The sequence below is a fragment of the Telmatherina bonti genome, assembly GCF_933228915.1.
Source record: "Telmatherina bonti genome assembly, chromosome: 7".
NCBI lineage: Eukaryota > Metazoa > Chordata > Actinopteri > Atheriniformes > Telmatherinidae > Telmatherina > Telmatherina bonti.
The window spans coordinates 35,576,608-35,588,053 of record NC_136625.1 but is presented as its reverse complement, the minus strand read 5'-3'; the positions used below and the strand labels follow the sequence as shown (position 1 = coordinate 35,588,053).

At 40.4% G+C, this 11,446-nt stretch overlaps 1 protein-coding gene across 1 annotated transcript; it reads left to right on the top strand.

Annotated features, from left to right (window-relative positions):
- Positions 1–49: 49 nt before the first annotated feature.
- On the top strand, positions 50–6,197 carry fbxo36b (F-box protein 36b; the record flags this gene model as incomplete). The annotated part of the gene is made up of 4 exons (XM_079243895.1): positions 50–145; positions 1,206–1,314; positions 3,641–3,813; positions 5,727–6,197. 4 exons carry the CDS (start codon positions 50–52, stop codon positions 6,195–6,197), a joined length of 849 nt encoding a protein of 282 aa, XP_079100021.1.
- Between the last annotated feature and the right edge of the window lie 5,249 nt (positions 6,198–11,446).

Here is an 11,446-nt window from a genome sequence, read left to right as displayed (position 1 = left end):
GTTACATTAACGGGAAGTTTAATGTTGCCATGACAACACACAAACTGATATGGCGTCTCTTTTGTCAGAGCCGTTGTTTGAAATATCTGGACAGGCTCCTCCGCCTAATAAAGACTTTTACCATTTTTCTATCAGCAAAGCAGAAGTAAGTAATGCTTTCTTTAATTATAAACTGCTCTTAAGCCGAGTAGGCATCGATAGAGGCCGAGTTCTCTTTAGCAGGTCGAGTGGCTAATTTTAACTAAACGGCACAGTCTCGCGCGGGTTGCAGCTACAAAGTTTGCGAAACTATGACAAAGATCGTTTATGAACAGAAGATGCGTCAACTTGCAACCCTAAAAAGGATAGTATAACATTTAGAAATAGTACAACATTTAAAAGAAAAAGCCACAGAACAATATTTTTAACCCTCTAATCCAATAATTATTGAAAAACAAAATCACTGCCACATTTTTTCCACATATATCTGTAGATATAGTAACTTACAGAGGTGCTTTTCTTTGTCTTTAATATTTGACTTTAATTTGTTTTACCTGTTCTATAGAAATATTTATAAAGTAACATGTCTTATTTATATAATATAAAAACTTATAATGAATATAACAAAATGATAAAATATGAAATGATAAATACAATATAGTTATGATAAAAATGACTATATCAATATAACATAAGATAAATATAACATTTATCTATTATAAAAAATTTAGTAGTATAATTTTCTTGTGATGTTTATCAATGAGGTAAACAGAGTAATTCTGCGTTTGTGTACAAAAGAAATTTTCTACTATATTTATTCTTCAGCAAGTGGCAGTGTGTTGGTTGACTCTCCTAATGTCCTCTGAAGTTTCAGAATGACTAATTTACCATCCTCACTTATGAATATGCTAGAAAACAGCCTTTAAATAGGTGTTTACTGTAGTGGACACAATCACTTCAGTGTCAAACCAGATGTTTATCCATAGATGTTGACCATCTATTACGGTTTAGACTGATGTTCTGGTTGAAGAGACACTTATCTATAAGCAGAGGGTGGATTATGTGTACTATGTAGGTGTGTGTGAGAGTATGTGTGTGTGATACGAGGAGTATGATCAGATCTATGTACTGGAACTATAACGGGCGTTATGGTTTTATATATATTTATATATACTGTATATGCATGTATATATAAACCAGATTTCTTCCTTATTGGCCATCTCCAGGTGATATGGAGATGGTGGAAGATCTCTCTGAGAACTGTTTACAGGTACTCCAGGCCCGGGGAGCAGAGGACCTCTCACCAAGACTTCTTGAACGATGCTTTACTACAGAGTAAGGACTTTTTTTTTATACTGGGTGTTGAGCACATACAGTAAATTTATTAAATATTTGTGGTTTTGATATAAAGACAAAATCTAATTTTCCAAGTAATGACGGCAGGAAAACACTAAACATCAAATACACACCAAGCGGGTAAAAATTAGGAAGGATCAAACCAGGATTAACAGTTTATAACCTCAGTTCTACATAGTTGGTAAGATGTGAATTAAAACAAAAACTAGAACAGAATAGAATTAAAACTTTTATAAACTCAGGAGAACAACTCATAAACAACATATCAGATGATTAAACAAGTATTTTACAGTTTCATAGAAAATATTAGCTTACTTTGATGCAACAGATCTGTAAAACGTTGGAACAGGGGAAACAAATGGCTGGAAAACAAAAAGGACACTGATCTAAAATAATTGGAAAAGGCGTTTGACAGCTAAAGAGGTTGAAACAGCAGCAGGTCAGTAATATGACTGGGTATAAAAGGAGCATTTCAGAGAGGCAGAGTCTCTCAGAAATGCCAATCCGAGACAAACTGGGTCTAAAAATTTCAGAGGAATTTTCTTCAATGTAAAATTGTGAGGATACTGAAGATCCCACCGTCAACAGCAGGAGTCTCCAACTCCGGTCCTCGTGAGCTACCATCCTACAGGTTTTAGTGTTTCCCTGCTGCAACACACCTGACCCAAATCCATGGCTCACTAACAGGCAGGTGCAGAAGAAGTTGTTGGAGAACTTTTTCACCTGAATCAAATGGGTTGTATCAGGTAAACACTGAAGGTAAACACTGCAGGATGGGAGCTCACGAGGACCAGAGTTGGAGACTCTGGTTTAGAGGGTCTACTACCATCAAAAGATTTAGGTAGGAATCTCTGTATGTACGGGACAATAACGAACATGAAAGCTGGATGCTGGGGACGTTGGGCAGAACTGTTCTGCAGTGAGACGCTTCAAAGTGTAAAATAATTTTGTGGAACGCTGAGTCCTGCAGACCAACCATGAGAGGGACCAGCCAGCAGGTCAAACCTCTGCTGAACAAGTAGCTCCTGTTTATTGTCCTTTTGCTCTTTGTTGATGTGTCTGTGTGGTGCTTGCACCGATTGACTGTTTTACAGCTTGCTGCTCAGTGACATACCTCACAGAGGTAAAAAAAAACAAAACAAAGAAAAGACCCCTTTAACCTTAAACCTTGTAGGCTGCATCTCTGTTGATATGAGCTTACATCCGTGCCTCAGGTGTGGGCGGCTCTTCAGGACAGCTGAGGCTTCTGGTGATCAGTCGCCAATAAAAAGCGCACCAAACAAGACAAGTTCGTCCAAAACAACCCACTCTAAAAACCTGGAGTACATGCAAATAAGAGATTTAACAAAAAAACATTCTAACCTTCCTAAATCTAGACCTTTAACAGCAAAAACCTGCGTTGTGCATAAAAATGAAGAGTTTAAAAAGAGAAAATCATCATTTGCAGTTTATTGAATTTGTGGCCAAATGTGGTGATCCAGCAGCTGCAGATGTTGGTAACAGGGTGTAGCTGAAACTTGGCTTAACAATAAAAGGCCGTGGAAATTCCCATACTGGTGCTAGTTTTTATTGTACACCGTGGAAACTAAAATACAAAAGAATGACAAAAGAGGAAAGTAAACGTCTTAGAAATATACAGTCAGGAGTATTATCTACATGTAACCCTTAGGAAATAGAATGACAACTAATCAGACAAATTTAACAATAATAGACTTAAAACCACACAATCCAACAATAAAATATAACAAAAGATCTCAAATAAAACGTGCCACACCTCGTTCACCAAGGGCGCTTATTTAGTCCCCAAGGAATTTAAACAGTTTATGGAGACATCCACCTCCTAGACAGATCAGACAAGGGGGTAAAGCAAAAGGAGGAGGAGAGGAAGAATAAAACCAGGCGTGGTCAGGAGTTGGGGGTTGGGGGGGGGGGGGGGGGGGGGCATTCGTTTCTCGATCAGAGCTCAGTTTGAGACGTGATCATGACTTTCTGCAAGGTGCTGCAGACGCCAAGGCAGCCATCAGCAGGAAGAAGAAACAAGCTGAAAGGATGCCCCTACATGTTCCAACTGGGCCTGATTACTTCTTCCTCTTCCATCCACCAGTAGCTTACAGCTGCCTCCCAGTGGCAGGTCACAGCTGCAAACATGACCGTCATTTCCACAGCGTGACTCAGGTTGCTGGCTCCTGCTGCTCTTCACCACTCAGCGTTTCAGCTGTCGCTCCATACTGTAATCCTGTTGTTTAGATATTAGATATCAGACTAAGCTGAGGTTTAATATGAACAAACACGTGTTTCTCTGCAGGCGAAGTCAGGATGGTTTTCGGCCGGAACATCTTCTGGTACGCCAAAGCTTTGTGCCAAGGTCGCTATGACTACCTGGAGCGCCTGTCGGACTCGGTGCTGCTGCAGATTATAAGACACCTAGAACTCGAGGATGTGGGTCAGCTGGGGCGGACCTCCCGCAGGTTCAAGAAGGTGAGTTTCACAAACACTCAGTCAACAATTCAGCTTTATTTTCAGATAAGAAATATTAAAAGCAATAAAAATCTAAGTTTAATGACTTTTTCGTTTGCTATCTTATCGTTTTACTAAACAACCGTTATGTTTTATTCTCTTGTTTATATTTACTTGTCATGAGTCGTCACAGATTTATGCCACTTTTTTACTACGGTGTCTCTGAATGGACAAACAACCATCTGAACTTTAAAACTTCCGTTCCTTCTCTGATATATGAAGCCTTAAAAGGGACCAGAAGTATCTGCCTACAGCCGGAGCAGACTGGCTGTCGGATGTACCGAGTGTTTTCTCTGTGGATTCAGGTGTTTTTGGGCCAACACAGTTTATTTACTGGTCTGACTGGTACATAACACTGAATGTCAGCAGCCCAGCTGACACTGGAGTCTGACGTCTTTAAACACCGTTTTCTCTGAGTATAATTCATCCATTCGGCAACGAACACCAGCCTGAACCAGTCTGGTACTTTAAACACCATAGACATCATATATATGTAGACGCCTCATTGTACGCTGAAAAAATATAAATAAAAGACAAATATAATATAAAATGCTTCACAAAGAGACTTTTATATGGAGGCATAATGACCCCCGCCAAGGAGGTCATGTTTTTACCGGCTTTCTCTGTTTGTCTTAAAAAGTTCTGGACGGATTTTCATAAAATTTTCAGGACTTGTTGGAAACGTGAAAAGGAAGAACTGATTTAGTTTTGGTGGTGATCCGGATCACCGTTTGGATCCGGGAACTTTTTAAAGGCCTTGGCATTGGTGATTTTCTGGATAACTTCTGAATCGCACAGTTTTGATACAATACTTTATTTTCAGACTTTGTACAACTGTATCTCTATATTGATAAATTAATAAATGTAAATAAAAGAAAGGGTCATCCGTAGTCAATAGAAAGCAGCAACTATTCCTGTATTTAGTTCAGCATACGGTTGTAATAACCGGTGAATTACATTTCACAAGGTTGAATAATAATTTATTTGACCAGATAAAAATAAATAAATCCAAATGCATCAATAAACAATCAAACATGTTAGTATCAAATTCATTTATACATTTATTTATATTGCAGCTACCTTATGTCTTAGTTAAATAGCATTATAAAACATATTTTAGCATAAAAAGCACATCGTTTTTAATGTTTACAGTGATCTGTATCATAACAATATCTCTGTCCTTTGTAACAAACCAAACGGTGAGAAAAATCAGGTGAAAATTAGTGAAGTTATTGTTGTGTTTGGACCTACACCTTACAAATAAATGCATTGGAGGAGCTTGGAGACCCATCCAAGATGGCGGCACGATGAGACGTCAGCTCGTATAGACAGCGTGATACGATGCAGAGTCTATGTATATATTATGTCTATGTTACACCCCATCTGGTTCTGCAGCAGGGGATTCAGCTTCTGTCAAAACAGAGGAGAGAAAACTGAGAGGAAGCACCGAGAACCTGCACAGTTAAAACAATAACGTGTCTAAATGTCCAAAAAGCCCTTCATCAGCTGCGGTGGATGATGATGATGATGATGTCGTCGTCTGTAGAACATGCAGGAAGCTGCACAGCTTCACTGTCGTCCTGTTTTCAGATGAGAGACCATTAAACCCAGTAAGTCTGGACCATATAAGCCAGTTAGCCGTGAACACGCTAACTGTTTATAAAGTTATGATGAAGTGATAAAAACACACAAAACAGCCTCAGTTTGTCTGTTTACACTGGTAACGTTATCTGATCTGATCTGGAAAACAGCAGGGTAACTGGTTGTGTGTTACAGGCTTGGTGGAACCCGACCCAAACGTCTTCAGGATGAGCGCCGGTGACAGAGGCCAGTCAGCGTTGATGTTTACCAGCATGTGTGTGTTTGCTCTGCAGCTCTGCGGGTCAGAGGAGTTCTGGGAGCAAGCGGTGCTCCAGCGCTGCACCACAGTGCCGGCTGAGGTGGCGTCTCTGGCGCAGGAGTTAGGCTGGCGCAGCGTTTTCTTCAGCAACAAGCTACATCTGCAGAAGCTGCTGAACCGCAGGAGGCTGAAGGTCTCCGACCCGCATAGAGAAGCCGAGGATAACTCGGAGAAACCAGCTTCTCTCTCCGCCATGCTCTGCCATCTCTGCACCGATGCCGGCTCCTGCTCCTGCTGTGACCCTGACCCTGACCATGACCATGACCATGACCATGACCCTGACCCTGACCCTGACCATGACCCTGACCCTGACCTCGAAGCGGAGCCCGGCTGTGACTCCATCAAGCTGGTAGCCGAGCAGCTCCAGACTGGCCTGAAGGTGTGTGAATTGGAGGCCAGTGGTGAAGGAGACTGCAGTGCAGAGCCAGCCAAGGAGCTGCGTTAAGCCTTTTATCACTGGACTGCAGCCATTTATTTACTGGATTGTCCAGCATGGATATACTTGACTTAAAATCCAGTTTGGGATTGATTGTATTTCACTTTTTATAAAACTTGTTTTTAGTTGATAACTTTCATTAAAAGCTCCCTGTTGTTATTTAACTGAACAAAAATGCCAAGTCAGCACAATAACAGCACACGGTCCTCTGTAATGTACGACTTCTAGCATACTGTGTGGGTTTTTTAGAGGTGTGTCATACACCACATGTTGTCTGGTTAATGTTAACAGACTGAATAAAATATTCTATCTAACTGAGGATGATGATTCGTTTCCAGTCACATAAACATGGTGACAATAAGCAAAGACAGAATGGGAAGCAACAGACTAGATTTGATGATGACCTACAACTGAATGGAGCAACTGGGTCATGCTGGTGTTGAATCCTTCACTGGAGTACTGAGTGAGCGCCAAAAGTTCAGCGTTATCTCACTAAGTGGAACAGACATGAAGGAGGTGCCACCAAATCCCCGTCGGTCCGTTCAGTTTGGTTTTGGATTAATCTGTTAATGTTCTCATCAGAGTTCAAGCAGCATAAAAGCAGGACGAACGGGGATTTAAGTGTTTCAGAAACGACTGATCTACTGACATTTTCACACACAACCGTCTCACAGAGTTCACAGAGAAAATATCCAGTCAGGGAACTGTTGGGGAAAATTGTTATGAGTTTGGTTTGTATTAAGTATTAGACATATATGCATTGATTTGCTGTGATCCTGCTGTGTTTTGTGTCTATGCACAAAGCTTTCTTTAAGTTATATGATCCTTGTCTGGAATGTGCAGACAAAGTCTGAGACAGGAAGAGTTTCCTGCAGGGCATCGGTTTTTGTCAACTGCTTGGTTGACCAGTTGTCTAAAGGTTAGAGGTTAAAGGTAATAAAGTAATATAGTGAGTGATTGATGCTTAGTGAGTTCAGTTTAGTCTTAAATAAGAGATAATGATTGTTTCATATGGTGTGCTCAGCAACTAGGAGGAGTTAAGCATGGTTTATAATTGGGTGTTACTTCAGCATCTGCAGAGAGAGTTCTCTCTCCAAGCTCCAGCGTGTGCTTGTATTAGTTTATAATAAAGTGTTCATTGTAAGAAGACAGTTGACTCTTAGATGTATTACAACTTCTCAAGACCAGAGTATTTTCCACCACAGTTTTTGGAGGCTCGTCCGGGATCCTGCGTCAGTCCGCCCAGGTTGGGGATAGACGGGTTGGCCACCTGAATCCACAGATTCATCCTAAGAACCTCAATTAGAGAATTTCAGAGGACAGGACGTCTTTCTCCCACCCGTGGTCGACTACGCCAGGACTCCTTCTGAACCAGTGTGAAAAGACAATGGTGAGAAGTGTTATTCTAAATTTACATTAATTTTCAGACTCAAACTGGAGTCAAACATTACTAGAAATTTATCACAAATTAATAATCAATATCTTAATTAATAATCACAATATTTTTCTGTTTTGTGGTCAATTGTCTTCATTATTCTCATTGTGACAGGGATTCTCCTCCTCACCTCCTCATCGAAAGAATAACTCAAGGGATAAGAGAATAACTTAAGACGAGATCAGGTTGACGTCATAAATAAAATCCTGTGAGTTTAAGTTAAGTTTAAGTTAAAGTTTAAGTTAAAAATCGTGAGTAACAAGACCAAGTCGTAAGTGCTGTGAGCTAGACGTAGCAAGACCAGACCAGTAAATCTTGTGAGTTACAAGACCGAGACCAGTAAATTAGTCAGTAAGTCCTGTGAGCTCGAGAAGCAAGACCAGGCCAACCTTGAGTTAGAAGACTGAGAGGAAAGCCATCTTGAGTGAGGAGGAACAGAGAAGAAACTGTGTGGGCTGGTTTCTGGAGACATTGAGAATTTTGCCTGATAATTCTACAAAGGTGTGGGATTGACCCTCTGTGTACATCCGCTGCAAACAGAACTAGTTCCTTTGCAGTAGGAGGTTGATGTACAGCACCATTAAATAGCTGAAATCTCTGTCTTCATGTGAGGGGAAACTGGGGTGGTTGTGTAAAATTTCCTGTGTTAAACTTGATTGGACTGATTGTGTGGAGAATTAAAACCACGTCTTGTGAAGCCACACCGGACTCTCGCAGGAGAGCCTAGAAGCTTGTGTGGGGGTAGACAAACGTGGGGGCACGACCCATTCACATGCATTCATCCAACTGTTGAAGTGAATTGTTTGTGTAAAATCTAATTTACTGCAGTAAGAAAAAAAAAAAGAAAAAAAACAAACAACAAAAATGTATGAGAGAGTTTCAGATATGAAGGAGTCCAGAGAGGGAAGTGAGAAAAAAGTGTTCATTAAAGGCCTTCTGCTCACTGAAGGAGATGATGTCATAGCATGTTAGGCAGAAACAAACATATAAATCCTGTGTAAAATAGCTGCTTGTGCTTTTCTTCCTAAAGCTTTTATAAGAGCATAAAAGCCACTCCCTGTATGAATGTGGAAACCTTTTCCTGAGGAAAAGCATTCTTTATTATCACCTGAGAACATTTTAAAGAGCAACAACATATTAAGAACGAAAAATCTGAAATGTGAGAGATTTGATTTATAGTATTAGGAACTTACTATGTTAAATTACTGTACATTGTGTGGGCAATAAGCTTAGGTTTCTGTCTGTTCCCTTTCAGACATTCATAAGGTGATTTTTATTCCTTTACTACTGCAATTATTAATTTATGCCTAGCATGTCTAAATAAATCTAGATAGACTGGAAATAAATAATGCAGCTGAAGGATGCTGAAAATAAGCATAATGTTAGGAAAAAAAGAAAATTCTTGACCTTAAAATAGGAATGGTGAACCAACGTAACTTTGCTAGAGTAAATTTCCCTTGCAATAAGTTCACTTTAGCTAAATGTGAGCTAATGGCGAGAAGAGAAGTTCTCAGAACAAGTGTATCTTCTTAGCAAGATCATGTTCAGCTTTCCCAGGAGAGAACTGAGTTATGAATCCACTGATAATATAGTCTCTCACACACACAATTACAATGTAATATTCAAGTTACACGATGTTCACAGCACAGAACATGGTCCACATAATATGTTTGCCACAGGATTCAGAAGAAAACTATTATAATTATGAGGCTATGATCTTTAGTTTCCCCTTACTGGAGAAGAAAATACACCACATGACCAAATGGTTCAGTCTCAAAAGCTCGTCTGCTGTATGGTGTTGGACACATTGCAGCGTTCCCTTCTAAACCCTTGTCAGCATGCAGCTTGGTCCACAGGGACCTAAAATTGTCTATCCTGCCTGAGGGGATTCAGAGGAGGGGCTGGGGGAGAGTGAGTTCTTGATCCGGGTCACTGCAGAGTTCTGGGTGACACGCGTGGTCAGTCAGGAGACTGGAGCAGAAACGGTCCCTACAACCTACAGCATCATTCCACCTCCCTTCTGTGACCGATCTAAGTCCTGGAGCAGAACCTGATATGCAGATGTGGCTGCATGGACCCGGCCGCTGCTGATGGCCTGGGGATCCCAGAACCAGAGGGTCTGGCAGAGCCCTGTTGGTTGTGACTGTGAACAGTGTGGATATGGCTTCTATGGTGGACATTTGAGCTGGATTTTCACCTTTGACCTCTGGAGGTGATGGATCCTCCTTGTCCTCAGACTGTGTTTCAGTTGTGGGATTTTCTGGAAGTAAAAGACTAACGGATGTGGCCGGCAGGCAGCACAAATCCCACCCCGACTACAGAATCAGATGATGTTTTCTGGAATAAGCTGCACCCTGATTCTGTCAGAAAGACTGTTCGGTTCACTCAGTTCTCTGTGGAAAACCTGGATCTCCTTCCTTGAACTTTTGCCTACTTTCTGATCCTTTACATGTTACTCTTAATTAATTACACATATGAATCTGATTTATCTACCAGGAAGCTTTGATGAACATGTGTCGGGCACTTCCTGGCATGAATTTCTGATTGTATGCTGATTGGAGGAGAGCATGGTGGCTGTGGCGCGTCTGACTCCTGAGCAGATCGAGTGATACGAGCTGAATGATTATCCACAAGACCAGGCCAAGGAATGAGGCCTTACAACCAAACATTTACTCACTGTTTCTGCTTAGCTTTATACCACATTTATGAGCATGCATAAAATTTCGCACTCCTGCAGACTTCTGCAACTGAACAATGACACAGACATCTCTGCTCTGCTGCAGGGAAGCTGAACAGTTCATACAGACTAGTCAACTTCTGGCACGCTGTGCCTTATAAAAAACAAAAATAAGGTGTGAAATTCTGTCGCCTTTTCAAAAAAAAAAAGAAAAAAAAAAGTGATGAATACTAAGTTTTTAATGTTTGAGACAGAATAGATGTCAAAAGAGAAAAAATAAGCCGCTATATGACATTAAATAAGAAGGTAGCTTTGTAATTTCCTGACTTCAGTGAATGCAACACAAGTACAACAATCTCCGTGTTTTATTTGCTGACAGCTTGGTGTTTTATCCCTAATCTGAATTCATTATTTTGAATTAAAGCAGGTATGCTCAGTGGTTAAAATACACATCAGATGATTTTTGTTTAAAGAGTAGAACCAACTCTTGCGATGGCTGCCAGTAAACAGACCAGTCTCTTAGTTAACACGCTTAATAAGTAAACAAACAAGTCATTTAAGCCCTGTATGTCCTCAAAATAACATGAATATGAGGCAGATTATTTGTAACAGTATTGATACTTCCAAAGTTAAGCTAACTATGCTAAACCGTTAGCCTTGGCCTTTCCTGTTACACACGTTTGCATTAAAATCATTAAGGAAGAAGTGCTGCTGTGAGTGTGTGTACGTGCATGTGTGCGTCGTGTTGTTGTAGATGAAAACAGTTTTACCATCAGTATTAGAAGTTTGTTTCTAAATGCTGCTTAAGTTCAAATGTAGATAGAAAACAAACAGCTTTATTATGACCTGAAGGTCTCTGGCTGTTCAGTACCTGAAGTCCAGCTGTTAAAGATGGGTTTACATCTTGTTGCTTTATGCTTATGCTTATGTTTACAATATATTTGGAATAGAAAGCCAGTCTTATTATGATCTCAGTTTTGTGTGTGTTGCTCCTGAATGGGTCTGTTGGAGTCTGAGAGAGACAAATCAGAGTAAATCATGAGACTAAACTAGACTACATTACTGATTAAATCAACAGTTCTGAATGAGCTTTATTTAATATATGCAGAGATTCTTCAGTGTGGTTCTGCTTCTGTCATTTAGCAG